The sequence below is a fragment of the Cynara cardunculus genome (genome assembly GCF_001531365.2).
Source record: "Cynara cardunculus var. scolymus isolate 2C chromosome LG 10, CcrdV1, whole genome shotgun sequence".
Classification (NCBI taxonomy): Eukaryota; Viridiplantae; Streptophyta; class Magnoliopsida; order Asterales; family Asteraceae; genus Cynara; species Cynara cardunculus.
The window spans coordinates 26,079,554-26,102,299 of NC_037537.1; the positions used below are offsets into that span (position 1 = coordinate 26,079,554).

The 22,746-nt window shown below is 34.1% G+C and overlaps 2 protein-coding genes across 2 annotated transcripts; both read left to right on the forward strand.

Annotated features, from left to right (window-relative positions):
• Nucleotides 1–27: 27 nt before the first annotated feature.
• On the forward strand, nucleotides 28–2,073 carry LOC112519356 (60S ribosomal protein L4). Its single transcript, XM_025127418.1, has 2 exons — nucleotides 28–1,141; nucleotides 1,844–2,073. The coding sequence occupies exons 1-2, from the start codon at nucleotides 41–43 to the stop codon at nucleotides 1,955–1,957; spliced, it is 1,215 nt and encodes a 404-aa protein (XP_024983186.1). The 5' UTR covers nucleotides 28–40; the 3' UTR covers nucleotides 1,958–2,073.
• A 7,066-nt stretch (nucleotides 2,074–9,139) lies between these two features.
• On the forward strand, nucleotides 9,140–13,369 carry LOC112520167 (AP2-like ethylene-responsive transcription factor TOE3). Its single transcript, XM_025128468.1, has 11 exons — nucleotides 9,140–9,618; nucleotides 9,955–9,980; nucleotides 10,103–10,133; nucleotides 10,220–10,307; nucleotides 10,398–10,543; nucleotides 11,203–11,247; nucleotides 11,341–11,444; nucleotides 11,541–11,683; nucleotides 12,462–12,554; nucleotides 12,986–13,089; nucleotides 13,348–13,369. Exons 1-11 carry the CDS (start codon nucleotides 9,140–9,142, stop codon nucleotides 13,367–13,369), a joined length of 1,281 nt encoding a protein of 426 aa, XP_024984236.1.
• Nucleotides 13,370–22,746: the final 9,377 nt, after the last annotated feature.

Sequence of the window (22,746 nt, forward strand, 5' to 3'; positions counted from 1 at the left end):
CATTTCTCTTCTACCAGCTCTCAAACCCTAATTCAGAGAAATGGCTGCCGCCGCGCGCCCTCTCGTTACCATCCAGCATATTGATTCCGATATGGCTACCGACGGCGCCTCATTGCCTCTCCCGGACGTTATGAAAGCGTCGATCCGTCCCGACATTGTCAACTTCGTTCATTCGAACATCTCCAAGAACTCCCGCCAGCCTTACGCCGTTTCCAGAAAAGCCGGCCACCAGACCTCCGCCGAGTCATGGGGTACCGGACGTGCAGTGTCCCGTATTCCCCGTGTGCCTGGTGGCGGTACTCACCGTGCCGGTCAGGGTGCCTTTGGTAACATGTGTCGTGGTGGACGTATGTTTGCTCCTACCAGGATCTGGCGCCGATGGCACAGGAAGATTAACGTGAACCAGAAGCGATACGCCGTCGTTTCGGCTATCGCCGCTTCTTCTGTGCCTTCGCTCGTGATGGCACGAGGCCACCGGATCGAATCTGTTCCGGAGCTTCCCCTTGTGGTTAGTGATTCTGCAGAGGGAGTTGAGAAGACGCAAAATGCTATCAAGGTGTTGAAACAAATCGGAGCATATTCTGATGCTGAGAAAGCAAAGGATTCTGTTGGAATTCGTCCAGGTAAGGGGAAGATGCGTAACCGTCGATACATTTCTCGTAAAGGACCATTGATTGTATATGGAACTGAAGGTGCAAAGCTCGTGAAGGCTTTTCGCAATATCCCTGGCGTTGAGATTGCAAATGTTGAGAGATTGAATCTGCTCAAGCTTGCTCCTGGAGGTCACCTTGGCAGGTTCATAATCTGGACGAAATCGGCTTTTGAGAAGTTGGATTCGATCTACGGGTCCTTTGACAAGACTTCTGAGAAGAAGAAGGGTTATGTTTTGCCTAGGGCTAAGATGGCAAATGCTGATTTGGCTAGGATTATCAACTCTGATGAGGTGCAGTCTGTTGTAAAGCCAATCAAAAAGGAAGTAAAGAGGGCTCCAATGAAGAAGAACCCACTGAAGAACTTGAACACCATGCTCAGGTTGAATCCGTATGCAAAGACCGCTAAGAGGATGGCGGTGCTTGCTGAGGAACAGAGGAAGAAGGCTAAGAAGGAGAAGCTTGACAAGAAAAGGAAGCCCATAACCAAGGTATATGCTTTTGTTTTTGTGCTCGTGCTGTTAAGATGTTTTCTTAACTTATCTGCTCTGCCTTATTTCTGGCATGTTATTTGTTTTAAACGATTTATTCATGGTCGCCTGGTTGGTAACTCTGATTGTCTCTTTATTGCATAATTGAGCTCATTGATTCAAGTAATTGACTTGTGATCGATTTAAGTCTCTGCCTTATGAAGAGTAGTGGTCTTGCTGTCTATTTTTGAGTATAGATCGAGTCTATCTTATTTTTAGCCCTCTTTTTGGTGATAATAAGGTGATGAGATTGGCTGACAATATTTTTTCCTGAATTCTTGTTTGTTGAACAGTAAGCAACCGTTGTTGGTCTCTGTATCTCTTTGGTTTTGAACTAATAAAACTCAATAGGTTCCCACTCCTATAAAATGATGGCCCATAAGCTTCATGTAGCTCATACCCACATTTTGTCAATTCATGTGGTGTTGCTGATAAAAATACATAATGTGTTTGCCGCAGTTGATGTAGATTTTGTCGTCAATGCTTAGTGAATCTTTACAAAAGATTGTACCCAAAGATGATTCATGTGAACATTTGTAAAATTCAGGAACTCTTGATGTTAACCCAAGGCTTCATATCTTAATTTTTGCTGCTTTTCACATTGCAAGATTAGTTGTTAGTTTTTAGAACTCATTACTTATATTGTTTTTTTGTGTTCTACAGGAGGAAGCTACCAAGATTAAAGCAGCCAGCAAATCATGGTACAAGACGATGATTTCTGACAGCGACTATGCGGAATTTGATGTTTTTACCAAGTGGCTAGGTGTTTCACAATGATTTTCCCAATATTCTCTTAGAACTTGTTCTTTAAAATTTTGTTTTGGTTAAAGAAAACCCATGTTTTTTTTACTCTGATCTCAAACACAAGATTGATTCAACTTTGTTTTTATCTTTTAACACTAAAATTCGCTTTTTATGCGTGTTGCTTGTCCTACATCATGAGACACCATGGCAAGTGAAGGAAATGAGACTGCTGCCAATGTAATTTACCAGATACATTGAGATCTTACAGGTATCCTCACCCTTAATTTAAATTGCATTATATTAGTAGAATACGTGTTGCTTGTCCTACATCATGAGACACCATGGCAAGTGAAGGAAATGAGACTGCTGCCAATGTAATTCACCAGATACATCGAGATCTTACAGGTATCCTCACCCTTAAATTTAAATTGCATTATATTAGTAGAATACGAGTATTATAACATTTTGCTGAAATTTGTTGCAAAAATTAAGTGGCTTAGACACATACCCCTATTCTATATAAGCAATTAGAAGGGGTGACTTCGAAAAAGAGAAGTTTCAAAGATCTCCATGTCCATATGCAGAGCCACCATTGTATCAGTTTTCAAGTCTCCCCCTATTGTATAAATCAGGTTCATCAATAGTTTTATTCAGAGTCACACAAAGAAGCCCAAGGGATACATGTTCCATGATTGGTAACGCTTTTTTGTGGAACAGACCATAACATAGTGGAATAAAGTGGAGTAGGTCTGTTCCACCCATCCCATAGAACAACGTGGAACAGACTTGTATAAAACTTAATTCCCTTCTAAAACATCAAATAGGTCTCATTTTTACATTTTATTCATTCTTTAAATTTTATTTATTGTGTTTTGTGTTTTTTAAACTTTCATTTTCCTGGTCTCAAAATATTGGTTTTATACGATTTCTATCTTTTTATTAATTTATGTAATTTATTATATTATGATTAATAAAAAATAATGTAGAAAAGAGATGAAAGTAAAAATTCGAAACTATATGAACTTTTTATTTTGGTTTCATTTTAATTGTTTTGATGAAAACTTTCTAATGATATATTTTGTTATAAAAAATAATTATTCATTCTATTATAATTCAATAAATTACATAAATTAATTAAAGTACATAAACAACTCATTAGGGATAAATTAATCTTGTTCTGTCCTGTTCAATTCCGTTTTATCAAACCTAAACAAATGTTCTATTGTGTTCTATCCGGTCAGGACACCAAATGCATTCTAAGGCCCGATAGCCTTGATTTGGCCAACAATTTGTAATAGCCCGATTGTGCTCTTTTTCAACCCTAAGCCTAGCTTTTATTTTTGCTTACTGAAAATTGGGCCTGGAAGGCCTTAATCTTGTGCATCTCTAGTTTCTTATTTGCTTATGCTTTGTTCATATATTGCTAAGCTGTGGGATTTGTATATAGAAAGTGCGGAATACATGTAGTTTTAAATCATATGCTCCACTCTAGTTCTAGAGATCTTTGGTATTTACCAACACAAATTGGGTAAGAGATGGTTAGAAAGTATGCAAATTGACCCGTTAAGCTAAATAGTAATGCATACCGTACTATGGTATGGTTCCGTACCTCCTTTCGTTAGACCCCACCCACCAAAGGTCCTAATGTAGTGCTAGAGAAAATGCAGAACTGCTACTATAACCTCACCTATGGAAACCCTGATGTTCTGTAAAAATGGATTTGATGGGTGGGTAGGTGCTCGGTAAGCACCTTAGGTTAAATTAGTCTCTAAGAATCATGCTGAGTTAAGTGAGGGCCAGCACCTTCAGTCAAGTCGGTTGTAGGGCTGGCAACGGGTGGGGTACGGGTTATTCCACGATCCAGTCCATTTAAAATAGCGGGCGATGAAATGGGTAATTATTCATCTCATAAACCTATTCTAACGGATCGAGACATAACATGTTACATGTCATGCAATATCGAAGAAACCTCAATGCATTCAATTTACATGTTATGCAATATCGAAGAAACCTCCTTACCCATTGTCGACCCTAGTTGGTCGTAGGTAAACAACCCCCAAATGTATGCAATATCGAAGAAACCTCAATGCATTCACTTTCTAGGCTCATCATGCATTAGTTTGGTTGCATCTTGCATCAAATTAAAATATTGTGTTTTTTAGACTGGGGTATCATTAATCTGTTTTAATGGTTAGGAATGTTACTCGATAAGTTAAGTGAGAGTTGCATGTAAAAGCATCTGGTAAATGACTTCTTAATCTTTGGTTGTTTTATAACTTATCTACATACACCAAAGGTTATATTCATATAACTCAAAACTATCATACCATGAAAAAGAATTTGATGGAATTGGAATGACAAATTTTATACACCAGATTTCTTGATGATGTTTGGTTTGCGGAATAAATCGTTTGGTTTTTGTCGGATTCCACGGTTGAGGGATATGATCATTTTTTTGGCAAATGTGAAGGAATTGAATTTCATTTTGTGGCAAATGTAACCGATCTATGATTTGGTTTAGTTAATGAAAATAACATTTACATCCAATTTAACTCTCAACCCCCCGGGGCATCACACACCGTTGTCATCGTTGCCACCATCACCACCGTCAATTAATATTATCACCCACCCACTCCCAACCCTAATACCGCACTCATCGAGTTTTCAAAGCAAAAAAATTGTGGAAAATCTCCAATATCTTCAATTTAAGTTACATGTCATGGATTCTGTTGTAAACCAAAACAACTCCATCTCAATGATGATAACGACGGCGACAGTGTGTTGGGGGTGGTGGTGAAGGCATCAACGGGGGCTACGGTGATGACAACAACAGTGGTAACAATAGTGATGGTTAGCCGCAATGGCAGTGTGGTGACAACCGTTGTGGTGGAATGATGTAAATATAAGAGCATAATAGTTTTCTTAAAAGATGTGACGAAGGAATTGGAATTTCTTTGTTGGACGTTTGGTTTTATGGAATGGTTTTGAGGGATTTGAATTTCATGGAAAGATTTGGAATTTGAAGAGTTTGGAATCTTTGGTGTGTTTGATTTATAAGATTTGGATTGGAATTAAATTCCATTATTCATAAATAATATATAAAAATAATTAAATTATCTTTTTATTAATTGATTATTATAAAACAAATATTTCTAACATATTTTAAATCATTATAACTTAGAAATCCCATGAAATACCAACAATCCTCATGGGATTTCAAATCCAAGCAATCCTTCAAACCAAACCATGGGATTGGAATGAAACTGAATTCCAAATTCTATCCAATCCTACAAACCAAAGAAGACCTTATATTCCACCATATATGGACTTCTTACCAAATCTCAGATAACAGATCAAACATATGAATAAAATTTGGTCAATAGAACTGACCATTTCAATTTTTTCAAATTCTGTTTGGATTCCAACGAATCAAACGCCAACTAATTTTCTTGTTTAAATCTCTAAAATATGGCTTTTAAGTATTCAAATAGATTAACATGTTTAATTAATCTACTATTATCAAATCGGGACAGTAGTTATATATTGATTAAGGGGTCGTTTACCAAACACTTACCCGGTAAGTGCTTACCGGTAAAATTTAAGACTATTATATACTTGGCGGGCAAGATTTTAGTCCACCAAAACGACATTATATGGAACAATTTACCCGGTAAGCACTTACAGTGGTAAGTGCTTACCACTCTTAGTCTTTGTCTCACTCTTACCGGATAAGATTTTTAGTTCTTACCATATTCATCCGATGAGGTAATGTTACTTAGTAAGCGCTTACCTGGATAAGCATTTCACAAAAGGCCCTTAACTATTAATTTAAAACGGTATGAAAATGGTTGTATATCCATAAGGCCATAAGTAATTCGGATAACTAGTTAACGATCATCTATATCACTTTATGAAATTACGGTTTTGTCCTATGGTTTACATTTTATGATCGTATTCGTCCCTATGGTTACCATTTCTATTTTCTATTTTCGTCTATGTGGTTTATATTTCCTTTTTGTTTTCTCGCCCCTTCTAATTAAAGGTAGCAGTTAGCCTCAGCAACAAAAATAACAATGAAACCACAAGAGTGGTGCCTGATTAGTTTGAGCTTGAGCTCCAAAGATCAAAAGTGTCTGAAGGTCCCAGGTTATATTCCATGAAAGAATATAAATCCATAATGACCACAGATGTTCAAATGCAATAACTCCGAGCTACCCGCAAAGCAGAATAGTCGTCATGGGGTTAGTTGGTTCGTATAACGGGTTAGATATCCAAGTAAATAAAAAAAAAATAACAATGAATTACAAACTATAAAGCCTAAAACCAAAATTTTGATGTTATATAGATAAAAAAATCACAATTTTTAATTATAGAAATTTGAATATTAAGAAGCGTGAGATACACGCGCGACATTCAAATATTTTTTTTCCCAAAAAAACCCCTGGTCTCGTGATGAAGACAATACCCAATGTTTTCTAAAATAAGTGCTACTTGAATCCATCAGATTCTACCCATGGTGTGTTTTTGTTGCTCTCTTATTATGGGTTGCATCAAAAACCAATAAAAAGGTTAAATACGTAATTTCCCATATTTTTATTAGTAACGTATTTTAACTTGATTTCTATTTTAGGTAACGTATTTTCAAAACTTTCATTTTGGTATTTACGATGTAAAGTTTTAAATATTTAAATATCCGGGTGACCGGTTGAAACATTAACCGGTTATCATGCTGATGCTGTGAGTGATGTGGTATCCAACTCAGTATTATTTGTTGACGTAGTCAGTGACACAGATTTTTTTTTATCTAAAATTAGTTTTCAACCGGTTAAGCGGATACTTAAATGTTTAAAACTTTACATCATAGATACCAAAATGGAAGTTTCGACAGTATGTTACCAAAAATATGAATCAAGTTAAAATACGTTATTTTTTCATGTAATTTTTCAAGTCAAAGAGTTTTTAGGTTTTATGTTGTACATTTTAAATGCGAGTTTTTTTTAATCCAATTACAGGGAACAAGAGGTTAGTAAGACTATCCACTGATTGAAATTATGTTGGTTGTGAGTATGTTTTTTTTAAGAGAAATGAATACCAAATCATAGGGATGAAAACCGAAATTTTGAAATCGTAGGGACGAAATCCACAATCTTACCTGGTAAAATTCATCAATTTCACTTACCGGGTAGGACTCTCGATTCTTGTCTTATCGCTTACAGGGTGAACATAATATGGACTGAAAATCTTACCTGGTAAGAGGTAAGACAAGAGTTGAAAGTCCTACCCGATAAGTGAAAGTGATTAATCTTACCATGTATGCACTTATCGAGTTTAAGACGCTTACTAACAATTCATTTCGAAAAATGAGAATGTTTTTTTTTTGAAGTATATAATATACGGCAAATAGAACAAATAAAACTCACACACCCTCCTCACCTAAGGCGAGGTTTGAACCCTTAACCTCCTAGAAGGCCAAAGACTCACATACCGCTAGGCCAAAGGCCCTTTGGATAAAAACGAGAGAATGTTATATGATAAAGTAAGTAAGGGTAGTGTCTCTCATCAATAAGCACTTACCTAGTAAACGTTTGATAAAAAGCCCATTATTTTAAAACAAACTGAAATAATAATATTAACACTTAAATTTGGGACGGTGGGAGTATTTCAATTGTAAATATTTCTTCTAAATATTAAAACGAGCTCAATCAAATAAGACTTTAAATTCATTTTAAAATAGAGAAATTAATTAAAATCATCATTTTGATATGATTTCATCTTTCACTCATTTCTCTCCCAAAATTACAAAAATAGCCATATATCCACAATTGGTAGGTCTGTAACTTGAGGAAGGGTAAAAATGTAAGAAAAAAAATGAAATTTCTAAATCAGATCTATAATTACAGGGACCAAATATATAGATTTGGAAAAACACATCCGCAATTAGGGGTGCTCATGGGTTGGGTTGATCGAGTTGAAAACATTTTAACAACTCAACCCAATGTTTGCGGTTTAAAATAAATCAGATCTGTAATTACAGGGACCAAATATATAGATTTGGAAAAACACATCCGCAATTAGGGGTGCTCATGGGTTGGGTTGATCGGGTTGAAGACATTTTAACAACTCAATCCAATGTTTGCGGTTTGAAAAATCTTAATCCAACCTAACTCAAAGGAAAGTGCAGCCCAACCCAACCAAAACCGTACGGGTTGGTCAGGTTGATACTTTGATATATTAAAATATTATTCTAACCTTCAATATGTTATTTTTCTACTCATAATTTCTTTTTCATCATCAACTATTTGATACAACTTATTCATATTTCTTACGTATATCACATTCAATTAATTTTCTCAATTTTACGTATATATATTTACAGTTACTGAACATATATACGAATGCGTTATATAAAGATGTGTATATGAATAGCGTACGCGATAATGTAATTGTCTAGTGTATATATTAATAGAAATTCAACAATCATATTAAATCCAAAAAATAAATGGATTTCGGGTTCATTGGGTTGAGTTGAGTTCAAATAATAGTAACCCAATATCAATCCAATACCTACGGTTTGAAAATTTTACAACTCGATTAAACATTGTGTTGCTTCGGTTTGGATTATTTCGCGTTGAGTTGATCGGGGTTTTTGGCACCCCTATCCGCCAATTATGGACATGTTTTTTTTGCCAACCTATTAAATAATTTACATATTTGGTCCCTAACTTTATCGTTTTTACACTTTAATACCTTTATAAATTGCGTACATGTTAATTAGAGACCTATCAATAAAAAATAGCTATTTTAATTAACTTTCCTTCAAAATATTGCCACCTATGGGGAAATCCACGCGCCACCACCAGTATGCTTATAACGATCCTTAATCTGCCTATCTATCTACCTAGCAGTTTGCCTTCTCTCTCCAGGAAAAAAGTTGTTTCTCTCTCTGGAAATGGAAGCAGACAACTGCCGGCGTTGATTCCCGATGAGTTGTGTTCTTTGCACTTCCTCTGGCTGACTGAAAAATGATCAAAATTGTCTACGGTTCCAATTCTATTCGGAATTCTATTTGTTTTTATGGATTATATATGTAATGCTAGGCTCAGGTTTAGTGTTCATTACTATGTGATTAATGGAGTTAGTTTAATGTGTGTGTTTGTGCAGGTTTTTGCGAGAGGGTAATTGATTAGGTGAGATTTGAAATAATTGACGTACGTGATGTTAGACCTTAATCTAAGTGTTGATCGGAGCGATTTGATGTCGGAATATATGGAGGATAACGGCGAGAAGCAGATGCTTGAACTATCTGGCGGCACTTCGAGTTCTTCCGTCGTCAATATGGATACGTTGAGTAACGCCGGTGACGAGGAGCACTCGTACTCCTGCTCAAATCTGGCGTATAGCTTTGATATACTGAAACCGAATCATCTGGAAGATTTTCAGGATATTAGGTCTGTTATGTCCGTAACGAAGCAGCTCTTCCCGGCGACTGGCAGAGACGGTGGCTTAATTCAGCACCATTGGTTGGATAACGGTGGCGGAGTTGCGGCGAACGATAGAGTATTCATTTTAAGGCACCAGCAACAGCAGCATGTACAGCAGGTGAAGAAGAGTAGGAGAGGACCTAGGTCTCGAAGCTCTCAGTATCGCGGTGTAACGTATTATCGGAGAACCGGAAGATGGGAATCACATATATGGTTAGTTGATTTACATTTACAAATTTAGCGTAGTTAGAATCTGAATCCAAACGCAAAATTATCATCTCCACGAAAATCATATCCCCAATTTATTACGAATGGGATTTGATGTTTTGATCACGAATAGTAACAGTATTGGTATGATTTGGATACCAATCTGTTCTTCCTGCCTGTTTTTCGGTATTTTGAAGGCAATAGTTTTGAATCCCTTTGATTTTGCTCATCTATAATGTGCAAAATCATCTAGCTATTCCGTATTTGCTTTTGGGTTCCAGTTTTCAGTGATTTCTGCATTGTTATTTCTATTTATGATCGAGTTTTCTATGATTTCTGCAGGGAATGTGGGAAACAAGTTTATCTGGGTAAGCAATTRTAAATCATTGGATTCCCTTCGTTTGTTAATTCAAGTTGGATTTCAATCTGTTCTTCCTCTAATAGCTGACGTGGTTATATTTGTCTGAACTCTCTGTACTTGATTTTGTAGGTGGATTCGATACTGCACATGCTGCTGCTAGGTAACTGTCTTCTTGTTCTWTTCTTCAAATTATTTKATATTTGTTTTATCATCTGAAGCATTTTAACAATCTGATCTCTTCTATAGAGCATATGATCGGGCTGCTATAAAATTCCGTGGACTTGATGCTGATATTAATTTCAATAYAAGTGATTATGAGGAAGACCTGAAGCWGGTTTGATCAAATATTCAAATTTCAGACATAAAAAATGTTGTTCATACAAAGTTCTAATCAGCTTCAGATCCATCTTAATCCATTAAGCAGATAAAGAACTTGACAAAGGAAGAGTTTGTGCATATTCTTCGTCGCCAAAGTACTGGGTTCTCTAGAGGAAGCTCAAAGTACAGAGGTGTTACACTGCACAAATGTGGTCGCTGGGAAGCTCGAATGGGGCAATATCTAGGGAAGAAGTGAGTTCCCATGAATTAAAAACTATAACCATATATGTCATTAAGGAATTTGTAGTCGATTGTATCAGCTTTAGTCCCATTGTGATTAAAGTGCTACCTAAATGATATCAAAGTTGGGTTTCGGTGAGAATAAGAGTTATAGTAAGAAGGTGGAACAAAACATTTATATACATTCATATACCTTCATTTGCATTCAACTACCTTTATTTATCTTTTTTTTTTCTTCATGACTGAAACTTCAACAAACCCATGCATGTGAAAGTGATTAAATGTATGTTAAAGTTTGTGAAAGTGATATAAAAGTAAAGATAAATTTGAAGAAAAAAGTAGATGAACGTAATTGAAGGTATATGAATGTAGTTGAAGGTACTAAAAGTAGCTGAAAAAATTAAGTTAGATTAAAAAGTCAACTCATCTAAAGGCTCTTGAACTGTTTGCACCTTCTTACCATAATTGTTATTCTCACACGATCTTTCATCAATGACATCATGTGTTGTCATACATTGCACAAGCCGGAGGTCTTCTAAGAAACAACCGCTCTACCTTCTGTTATAGAGGTCACATCTGCGTACATCTTACCTCTCCCAGACCCTGCTTTCGAGCAAGATATACTGATTTAGTTTGGTTTTTATTTATTGCCATGCATTGTTTGTCTCCAGGTACATCTATCTTGGATTGTTCGACAATGAAATTGAAGCTGCAAGGTTTCCATATATAGCTCCATAGTTTCCCATTTCCCAATTTTCCTCCAAGATCCTTCCTCTAAAAAATGTGTGTGATTTACCTGAATTGATCAGGGCTTATGACAAGGCTGCTATAAAATGCAATGGAAGGGAAGCGGTCACCAACTTCGAGCCCAGCTTGTACGAAGGCGAGCTACGTCTGGAGGCAGACAATGGAGGCAAAATTGAAACCCCTGAACATTATTCATTGCAAATTTAATTTACTCGTTTAAGTTTCGTTTATTTGCTAATAATTTTGCATATTTTATCTACAGAGAACAGCCAATTCATGGATCTGAACCTGGGTATTGCTCCCCCTTCTTTAACAGGAGGTAGTAAGGCAGATGACACCTTAGGAAGCTTGCAGGAGATCAACTATATCTTAGGTGACATGCCTTCTCAGGCTGCAAGAACTAGGGTAATATTGACAACTTCTTTTTCTTTTGTTGAAGTATATAATATTTATATAAAGCGAATGCAACAAATAAACTCAAACACCCTTCTCACTTTTGGTGAGCTTTGAACCCTGACCCCTCCTAGGAGGCCAAAGGCTCACATAATTCTTGACCAAAGCCCTTTATGGCACCATTTCATTTTACTTATGGGGTCTTCATTCTTCACAAAAATATATGTTTTACTATTTGGGGTAGAGGTCAGCTAAGGGGCGGACCCACATGGATAGATACGGTGGCACGGGCCACCACTTCATGGTTCCGTCGTAAGGAAAAAAATTACGTTTTTGAAAGGTGTCATTGTATTGTTCTGTTGGGTGCTATAATATAGATTTTGAAACTGAAAGTTAACATAAGACTTTAAATGGTTAAGATGGTAAACTATTTTTTGTCTTTGTACAAAAGGCCCATGTTCAAGTCCCATGGTTGTCAAATTTGTTGTTTTAAGCTTAATTTTCGGTTTTTTATATATCTCTTCTGTTTTTAAAAATATATGTAGACGTGAATTGAACATGAGTCTTTTCTATGTAAGGACAAGGAACCAACTAACAGATCTATACTAATATTATGAAGAAAAAAAAATATAATCTAATTGTACCATCACTAAACAATTATGGGTCCGCCTCTGTGTTAGCTCTTATTATCCTCCACACTCTATGAGTGGGATTTTCTGGGTATGTATGGGTTTGGTTTTATTTATCATTATGATGATCGTTTTAAGCGTTCTTGCTTGTCCACTTTCAGATTGAGCACCATATGACATTAGGAACTCGAATGCAATATGTCCATCCTCCTCACCATGATGGTGTGCCTTCTTGTTTTTGCCCCATTTATGAGGTACATTTCTATCGCAACTTATTCATTCAGCTATATATAATTGTTCGGTACTGGAATAATGCTACAGAAAGTGGTTTATTCAGTAAACTTTTAGTGGAGCTTTATGTAGAAAGACAAAGTTTTTTCCAAACCTACCCCTCACAATAAATAAATAAATAAAAGCACGCTTCTCCTATCTATGAAAAAACCCTCACAAACAAAAATCTTCTCAATCTCTTCAAACATATTAATCTACACAAACAACTTTATCCATAAAGGACTTGATGGAAAACCGATTAAACAGCTCCTATCGGCATACCGAACCATCTGAAACAGTTGAAAACCAAACAAATTAAATAAATCCCGCACAGAGTGGGATTACCAAAAAAGAGTAGAGAGATTGATTCCATGAAAAATTTAACAAAAATCTAATTATGGTTTTCCACGATCAGGGAACAGCAATAGACAAGAGTATGGCCGATAAGTATCCACCATATTGGGCGGCACGGCAGGTCCACGGTGGTGGTTGTGGCGGAGCTCCACCACCTTCACATATGTCTGCTGCAGCATCATCAGGATTCTTCAATCCAACAATCACTACTTCTTCTTCATCATCAGCATCATCTGCTGTTCATCTTCAAACTTCACCACCAATTCCACATTATCACTACAGTAACATCCCAAGGTACTATTGTAGGAGCTGAAGGTACAAGTGGATGAAGCACATTTAGTTTTTCAATCCAAAATGTATTTAATTTGGTTGTAATATTCATGTAAACCAAGTTGGAAATTTGTGTTTGGTTTTATCTTTTAGTTTTCAATATAATCAACTTTGATTGGTGTTTCTACCTGTTTGTCCACACTGTTGTACAAGTCTCAGGTTTTTACAGAAACAACTGTTTTATTCTTTACCCATCGATCGCTTTCGTTTTTTCTGTACCTTCAAATATGATTGTGAGAACAAGTGTAAATTGCAGCAACATAGATGCTATTTTCGTTCCAAAATAAATGTTCAAGATAAAATGACGCACGGTTCTAGGTACGGGTAACTATTACATTTTTTTAACGAACTAAGGAGTCATTTACCACATACTTACATGGTAAGTGTTTACCGTGTCACTTACCTTACTGAATGAACATGACAACAATCGAGAATCTTATCCGGATAGAGCGATGACAATGACAGGAGAGTCTTATCCGGTAAATGATGGTGACGCCTTTTAACCTGTTAGCGCTTACTGGGTAATCGTTTCGATTAACTAGAATCTTACTCACTAAGGTAAGTGATAGTGTTGAATCTTACCGGTAAATGCTTACCGGGTATTCGTTTGGGCAAACTCACAGCTAAATGACGATTTTATCTTAATAATAGCAGGAGTGAGGAACTTCTGCATCTCATAACTAGGAGTAGAATTAATCACTTATTTTTTAAGCCGAACACTTATTTTAGGATAAAATAAAATAAAAATATGAAAAATGCTGATGTGGGTAGTGATGTGGTATCTATTAAAATACATACTTTTGTTATCATATAGTAGATCATATGTTAAACAAAGTTAATCAAATATGATTTAAAACGTGGATACAAAATAGAAAAAAGATGGTGAAAACATAGTGAATTGATTGTGGTGATATTTGATGAAAATTGTGAATTTTTAATATCAAAAATGTATCTAGAAATAAATTATATAAAACTTGATAAAAATAATTATGAATTCATTGATTAAAAAATAAATAAATCTAAAATATAATTAAATTTTTAAGGATTTATCCAATTCAAAATGATAATTATTTGAATTTCTAAAATTATTTTTTATTTTGTATGTATGGTGTTTTTTTAATTAATGGATTATGTGGCTCATGTTATTTCGTCTTCTCGTATATTGACCGTTTTCTCGTTTGAACTTGTCTCTATGTGTGTGTATACAGTGGCGGATCCAGAAACTTTTATAGTTGGGGGAACATTTAGGGGTGTAATTTTTTTTTTCAAAACCAAATAATTCATCCGGATGAAAACGGTTCAGTTAACCGCATAAAGATAACGTATTCAGGTCGATTTTCATTTGATTTTTTACTATTTCATCGAGACGTATAGTTTTTATATTTTATATTGCGAATAGAAATACCAGTGTGTGCTGCAAATGGACCAATTAACAATCAGGATATCAAGTTGGAGCCCCTTGCCTTATTCTTGTTGGGGGGCCCTTGCCTTGTTCTTGTTAGGCGCACAATAAAAAAATTTAATAGTCAAATCCTTTTGTAGTTTTTTTTTAAATTGGTGGGTTTGTTGGGGGCCTAGGACCCCTACCAGGCTATCACCATGCAATAGATCCGCCGTTGTGTATGTGTATATATATATATATATATATATATGTATGTGTGTGTGCATGTGTATGTGTATATATATATAGAGAGAGAGGGGGGGGGGGGGGAGGTTTAGGGGTAAAACCTGTAAAAATGAAAACACTCTAATTATCATTTATATGCACATATGCAAATGTACAAGCAAATTGTTTCTTGATTTACATGCAGGTGTGCAATATGTATATCGTACAAATGTATGATTATTAGGATGCTCCTCAGTTTTATTTTTATTTTTTATGATTTTTCACGAACATAACCCCCCCCCCCACACACACACATATATATATATATATATATACATATAAGGTTGGGTTCACGTGAGACCAAGGGTTTTTCGTGAGACCCGTAAGACCAATTTATGTTCATTGATCAACTTTTTAACCTAATGGTCTAAAGTTGCACGGTGACAATTTTATGATTATTAAGAAGTCTCGTGGCGTTTATGAATGTTCAGATTGTTAGATTGTAGATCTAATCCAAGGATTGAGAATTGGTCTTACGGGTCTCACAAAAAAACTCTTGATCTCACATATATAATCCCAAGTCTATATATATATATATATATATATATATAAGATGTATTAAAGAAATTTGGTTAAGACAAGTCCCAAACCTGAGGGATGTTTTAAAAAATAGAGAGTAGACTGCATACAACATCAAATTGCATATGATGTTTTTATTTGCATCATGGGTGGCATCAAAACAACTTTTCATTGTACTTCATATATCTCCATGCCTCATTCCTCCTTTCCCATCCTTAAATTTATCTCTTTTCTGATGTCACAAAATAACACTATTATTTATATGATAACTATGACGTTTTTTAAAGATTTGTAAAAATTTTACTTTAACAGTCATGTTAAACTCTCATCTGAAATAGAGAAAAATCTGATAAAATCAAATAAATAAGGAGATGGACAAAATAGATTTGATAGTGGTCAAAACAACAAGTCTCCTCTCATACAATGCTACATATAACCTATGATTTGTCACATCAATAAATTCATAACACACCTTTTTTTTTTTTGCTATTCAAACCCCTCTTGTTTTTTCATTACAATATTATTAATCCCTTGATTTGAACCATCGCCGACCATCATTAAAACTGAACTATTGCCGACCACCACGGATTTAAACCGCTGCCAAATACCATCGTTCAGAACAACCGTCTACCACCAACGATCTAAACCACCTTTCTGAACCACAATCGACCACCATCGTTATAAAAGGGGTATTTTTGTCATTTGCCGTTTATTTATTCCAATTCCGAAGCTACATTCTACCAACCAAATGGACATATTCCAAGTCATTTGACATATTTCATTCCAATTCATTGAACCGAACGCACGGTCGAATTCCACTCCAATTTCATCAAAGTCAAACTTCTTTGACAAATTCCATTCATTCAAAAAACATTATGAAACCATACGTCCTCTAATACTTCATATTTTGTTTTAATTGCCTTAAGGTCATGGGTTCGATTCATACTGAGCTACATTCATTATGCCCGACCATTCCGACCTAAAAAGTCTGTATGTACAAACGATCTAACATAGGCATCTGAATCTTAAGTAGGAAATTACTGCACCCCCAGATGATGTGTCGTCTGATGGGTACACGAAAGTGACGAAAGTTGTTTCGACTACAGAACCATGTCTACGGAGGAGGGCTGTCTACCTGCGGAGGAGAATTCAACCACATATCATCCCCAAAAAAATGTTACCTTTTTCAACCGAAAGCATTGAACTCAAATACCAACTGTAAAATTACAAAAACTTAATCAACTACTACTAATTTTTGTATGGGTTTTTGTTTTTTTTTACAACACCTGAAAATTGGTTATTAGTCTGCTATAAATGACGTTATCAGACATGTTTATGTAAGAAATTTATAAAATTATATTTTGTTGTTGCATTTGCTACCCATTACGTAATCAACCAAAACAACCAAAAAAAGAGTCCCCCGTAGAGGTGGAATTCAACTGTGAACATATCGAACGTAAAACGTGGTTTTGTGTGTTGCTCAAAAAATCGAGGTTGATTTCATTTCTAAAAATGTATTTGTATCAAATTGACACAATTGAATTTTTCTCGGGTCAAACCATGTTGATTTTTCCCGTAGGTTAAACCATGACTTTGTTGGCTTTTCATTAACCTTAAAGGTCTGTCTGCTCAAAAAAATTATTGGGTCCGCCACTGCATGAAACCCGCCTTTAAAAATACCAATATGTGGGAGAATTTTTTTGACTCACTCACTCACTGGCCGAGACTAACGGAAAACCTGGAATTGAACCCAGAACCTACATTTTATTTGGACAAAGTCTCATCATCTTTTTTTTAATTAACCTGGATATCCAATCCGTTATGCGAGCCGACTAATTCCAGGGTGACCATTTGCTTTGTAGATAGCCCGAAGTCATCGCATTTGAACCTTTATGGCCACAAAAGGGATTTTTATTTCTACTTAGATTTAAACCTGAAACTTCCTGATACTTTTGACATTTTAATAAAATATTATGTATATTGAAAAGCTAGTTAGGTATGAAGGGCATAGGAGGGAAAGGGGGGCAGCCTGTTCGGGTTATTTAATAATGAGAAGTGAAAAGTACTAGGTTTTTAGCAAGCCTTCCCTCAATCTATCTTATCAGATAAAAAGGTGACTTGTTGTCACTGTCACTGTCACCTTTGGTTGGTCTGTCACCTCTATTTTTGTCACAGACCGTCGTCAGATTCTCTTTGGGTTTTTTCATGTCTCACCCTTCCCCATTGTGTACTGTGCCACTGTCATTTCAATCCTTTTTTTTTCTACATAATTGTATTTATTTTTAAATAAATATTTATTTAATTATTATATTTTATGATTAATAAAAGATAATTTATTTTTAATTATGAATAGAAAATTCTCTGTCTCGTAATTAAGAGTAAAAAATATGAAATAACATTTACGTTTGAGACAAACTAAAATAGTAACGCAGACACTTATTTTAATACAGAGTGTTAACAAACTCATACCAGCATGTTAGAGAAGCAAATCATATTGTTTTGATGATTTGACGATCTCGTTTGTAAAATGGTCAAATCAGATGGTTCGGTCCAATCGACTTGAACGGTTTTTTAAATGCCAAACCAGACCCCTTTTTTGTCATATGAGTTTACTGGTCTAGACACTTCATTATTAAACCGCACGACTTTAATTTTTTTTTTTCTCAAACCATCACTTACGGTATGATCAGTTTTAACTGAACAGGTTCAATAAGAACCAAAAATCTTTAACATATGCTTTATAAAATTATATAAACACCAGATAAGAAAAACGTAATGGTTTATGAATAAGCTGTCTATTAACAACTTTGGCAGATCGTTCCATCATTGTTTTTAGTCAATCGGTTGTGTCTGATAATGTCATATCAACCGAAAACCGATATATCGGTTTTTAATACGTCGGTAACGATATTTTTATGCATTTTAATTTTTTAAATAATAAACAAATTCATAAATTCATTAAAATATATTGGTTTTATTGATTGTATTTGGGCAAAGACGATGGGCTTTTTATTCGTTCAAATAAGGCCCTTTGGAGTTGGACTGTTGGAGTTGGAGTTGGAGTATGATTCAATATTTGAAATATTTTGTAAATTAAAAATAGAATATATTTTAGATTTTATTTAAAACCCCATAATATTTTTCATATTAATATATTGGCGGTTATTATTTAAATAATTTAGTATGATTTATTATTACGGTTGGGGACTGTTGAAAATGAGAGTTTTGATAAAAAATATAAGAAGGGATCTTCATCCTTAGATATATAGTAGGATGAAATACACTGGATCAATTTCTTCAATTAGAAGATATTATAAAATTTTAAAAAAATAAGCAATATTAGTTTAATAAAGAAATAATTTATTTTTGGTTTAATAAAATAATTTTTTTAAGATAACAATTAGCTATTTTGTTAAAACTCAATGATTATCTTAATTATAGTTTAGATTTTTTTTATATTTAAAGTGATGTTTATCATGTATTTGATATGTTTATCTGCAGTTAGTAACATGAATTCAAACATGAAGTGTTAATAAGATGTACTCATGCACATTCTAACTTGTAACCCTGAATTTTAAGTAATATGCACCAATAAACAGTATTTTATGCATAAAAAATTATTTTTAAGAGTTTTTGTCAAATATTTTATAATATAGTATAGATATATTGATTAATCTAATTAAAATTAAGCAAATATTACCTAACTAATATTAAAAATAAAACTATAAATATATAATCAATTATCTTTATTTATTAAATAAATACAATTACATATTTATTTTGAAAGAGAAAGAAAATATTGACAACAAGTACAAGAATGTTGTGCTAAATATCTCTCACTCTCGTCAACTTTTTGACCATTCCACCTTTTGACTTTTAAAACTTACCCCTAAAGTAATCTTTTTTACACTTTTGGTCCTTCTATTTTACAAGACTTGTGGTTTATAATACGTTATTTTTGTGGGGTTTTAGAAGTGTCCTAGGCAGATGGATTATAGTATCACAAGTGATAGATTATATTATCAAGTCGAGAAACCTTTTATCACGTGTGATAATAAACGTGATGAGGCCTAGTGGTGTGTGGACGACTTGGTTCGCAACCGAGGTCGTGGCAAAGGTTCTCTGCGTCTCTAATTTAGTATCATGTGTGTATCATATGCGATGGATTATAGTATCACAAGTGATTGACTATGGTAAAAAGGTGTTCTCACGTTTTTATAAAATAAAATTGTTCTTATTTGAACCTTCCTTATATCTATATTTCTCTCTATATATATGTTTTGAGAAACCAGACATAAATTTTACGATTTAATTACAATTTTCTTTTGAAATACATAAATTCATAAGGAGGGGCGACTCTCATAGACACATGCACGTTTGTGTGTATATAATATATAAAACAAAGGTTGGGTTCCCGTGAGGATGAAAGTTATAATAAGAAGCATAAGAAGAGATTTACATCATTGGATCAATCATAATTGAATGTCAACACTAATGAGGTGTATCAAGATGCACCCGATCAATTCCCTTCTAAAATGAAATTCATGGATGAATATGAGATTAAAAATGATCAAAAGTTCAGATTTATTTTTACGTTTCTCACCATAACTCCTTCATCTATATAACATATGTTTGGGTATATATGAATATTTTAAATTATTAATTATTAATTATTATTTGCACCACTTGGTATTTGAAATGGTTGGATCTCTTGTTGGAAATCTTAGACACTAAGTAAATCCATCCAAATACTATATATAAAATATAATATGTTTATGCATGTGTGTGTATATATATATATATATGTGTACAATATTTATATTGTAAGTATTTTCATGTTTATTGGGTAAGTACTTACCAGTAATAAGCATTTTTTAGTATTTGGATAAACAATTTATATTGATGTCAAATCGGTAATAAGAAGTTTTTGAAGAAGTTAAATTTTTCTGACTTATAATAAGTTGATAAGTGCTTTTATAGAAAAACATAAGTTGTTTCAAATAAGCAATCTCAAACACCCCCTTAATCACCATCATCATTTACCTTATCAAGTAACATTTTCACTATTAAAAATGGACTGTTAGTAAACGTCATTTACCTTGTAAGAGTCTTTTTTTTCACTTACCTTGTAAGAGTCTTTTTTTTTTTTCACTTACCCGGTAAATTTTTTGACCCTTTCCTCTTAAAGAATGAGGTTTTTTGTTATTATCATCCCACTAGCTAAAAGACAAATGGTACTCAATAAGCACTTGTTCGGTAAGCGTTTGATAAACACTTATCATGCCCACCGGCTAAGACAAATGGTACTCGGTAAGCTTTTGATAAACACTTGTCATGCCCACCAGCTAAGACAAATGGTACTCGATAAGCGTTTGATAAACAACATCTTAATTAACTAAAAGACGAGATTTAAAAAATAAATAAAATACAATAATATTAGTTTTAGTTAAAATATTATATTAATTAAAATAAATAAAAAGATTTATCTTTAATTCTTTATGTAAAGGTAGACACCAAAGTTTTAGATTCTTTAATACACACTAACTTTTAGTAAAGTTATCCACTTTGCCAGTTGTACGGTACAAGTTTCCCAGCACAAAGTACCACATCTTGATGCATTGGTATATCTCACCTACGACTGTTTACGAACTCGATATTTAACGCATCGTCTTCATAATTCTCGAGTTTGAGTTAATCTTGAATATAAAATAGAATAATTTAACCACAAGGGTGATGCCTGATTGATTTAAGCTTGAGCTTCAATGGTCAAAAGTGTCTGGAGGTCTAGGTTCAAATCCAATGAGGTAAAATCCCCTTGACCACAGATGTTCAAATGTGGTGACTCCAGGTTACCTGCAAAACAGGTGGTCGTCCTCGTATTAGTCGGCTCGCATAGTGGTTGAATATCCAGGTTAATAAAAAAAAGATTTCACATCGCCTAATTACGAGGGTTATGGGAAAGTTTAACCGATGTGATGACATCTTAAAGAATGAAGTTTGTGACAAACCGTTCCATATAGATGGAAAGTTAGAGCATCTCTAGTAGGTTCTATATGATTCTTCTGAAATATAGAAGCAAAAGTCAAAATCTCTAAAAAGAATTACATTTAACTACAACTGATTCTCTAGTTTAAAGAGTTCAACGTTAATTATACTGTTAAAATGTTTTGTAATTTTATTATCCCAATACACGTTTTAATTTTTTTATATATAAAATAATAATAATTTAATCTGATTGGTAGGAACGAATAAAAAAATCATTTATCAGTTTTTTAGAATTCTATGAACTTGAAGAAATTTATCTTGTTTTCTTCATTTTAGATAACAAATATAAAGAACCTGTTAGAGCAAAATACAGAACAAAACATCCATTTTCTCTGTATACGTTGGAGATGCGCTTACATTTCTGAGCTTTTATAAGCTCAGTTTTTTTTTGAAGTATATAATATTTATACACGACAAATGCAATAAATAAACTCACACATCCTCCTAACATTTGGTGAGATTTGAATCTTTGACCTCCTAGAAGGCCAAAGACTACGATATCACTAGGTCAAAGGCCCTTTGGTTAAACTCAAAAATTATGGACTATCAATAACTTTCGTCATGATTTTAAAGTTGTATATTGCCATACGAACATCACGTTTTGAAGCCGGAAATGTTCATATGTTAATAAATTATACAATCAAAATATAAAAGTCATCGTGTTTAATCCATCTAGAAGGTGTTGGAGTGTGTACAGTAATACCCAAGTTGTAAAAAGTAATATGATATTTTTTCTTGACGAATATACAGTTCAGAAGATTAGAGAACGAGTCATTATAATACGAGTAGTGTTATGTATTTGTATTTTCATAATAATACTGACTTCATTATTTTTGTTCAATTTACATAGGGTTTGAGCAGGGTTCCGTGCACCCACTGAATTTTAAGTGGTGTTCCAGAATATTAGAAAAAATAAACCAAAAAACTTACGAAATTTACTCAAACGATGGAATTTGGTTAAAAACACATCGGACGACTTTGCGGACCTTTAATACACCTTAAAGTTGCAGCAGGTCGGGAATTTTTTGGGTTCGTTACTGAATTTACCTACATAAATCTGATATGAAATCTTGAGCTATAAATCTAGTATCTTTTCGAATCAAACCCAGATTAAAAATCTACAAGATTTTTTTTTAAATTACCTGTAAAATACAACATATATACAACGTATAGTTCCCATGCAATATAAATTAATTTTTTAAAAGGTTTGAGTGTGACATGTCTTTTTTGAAGTATATAACATTTATATACGACAAATGCAA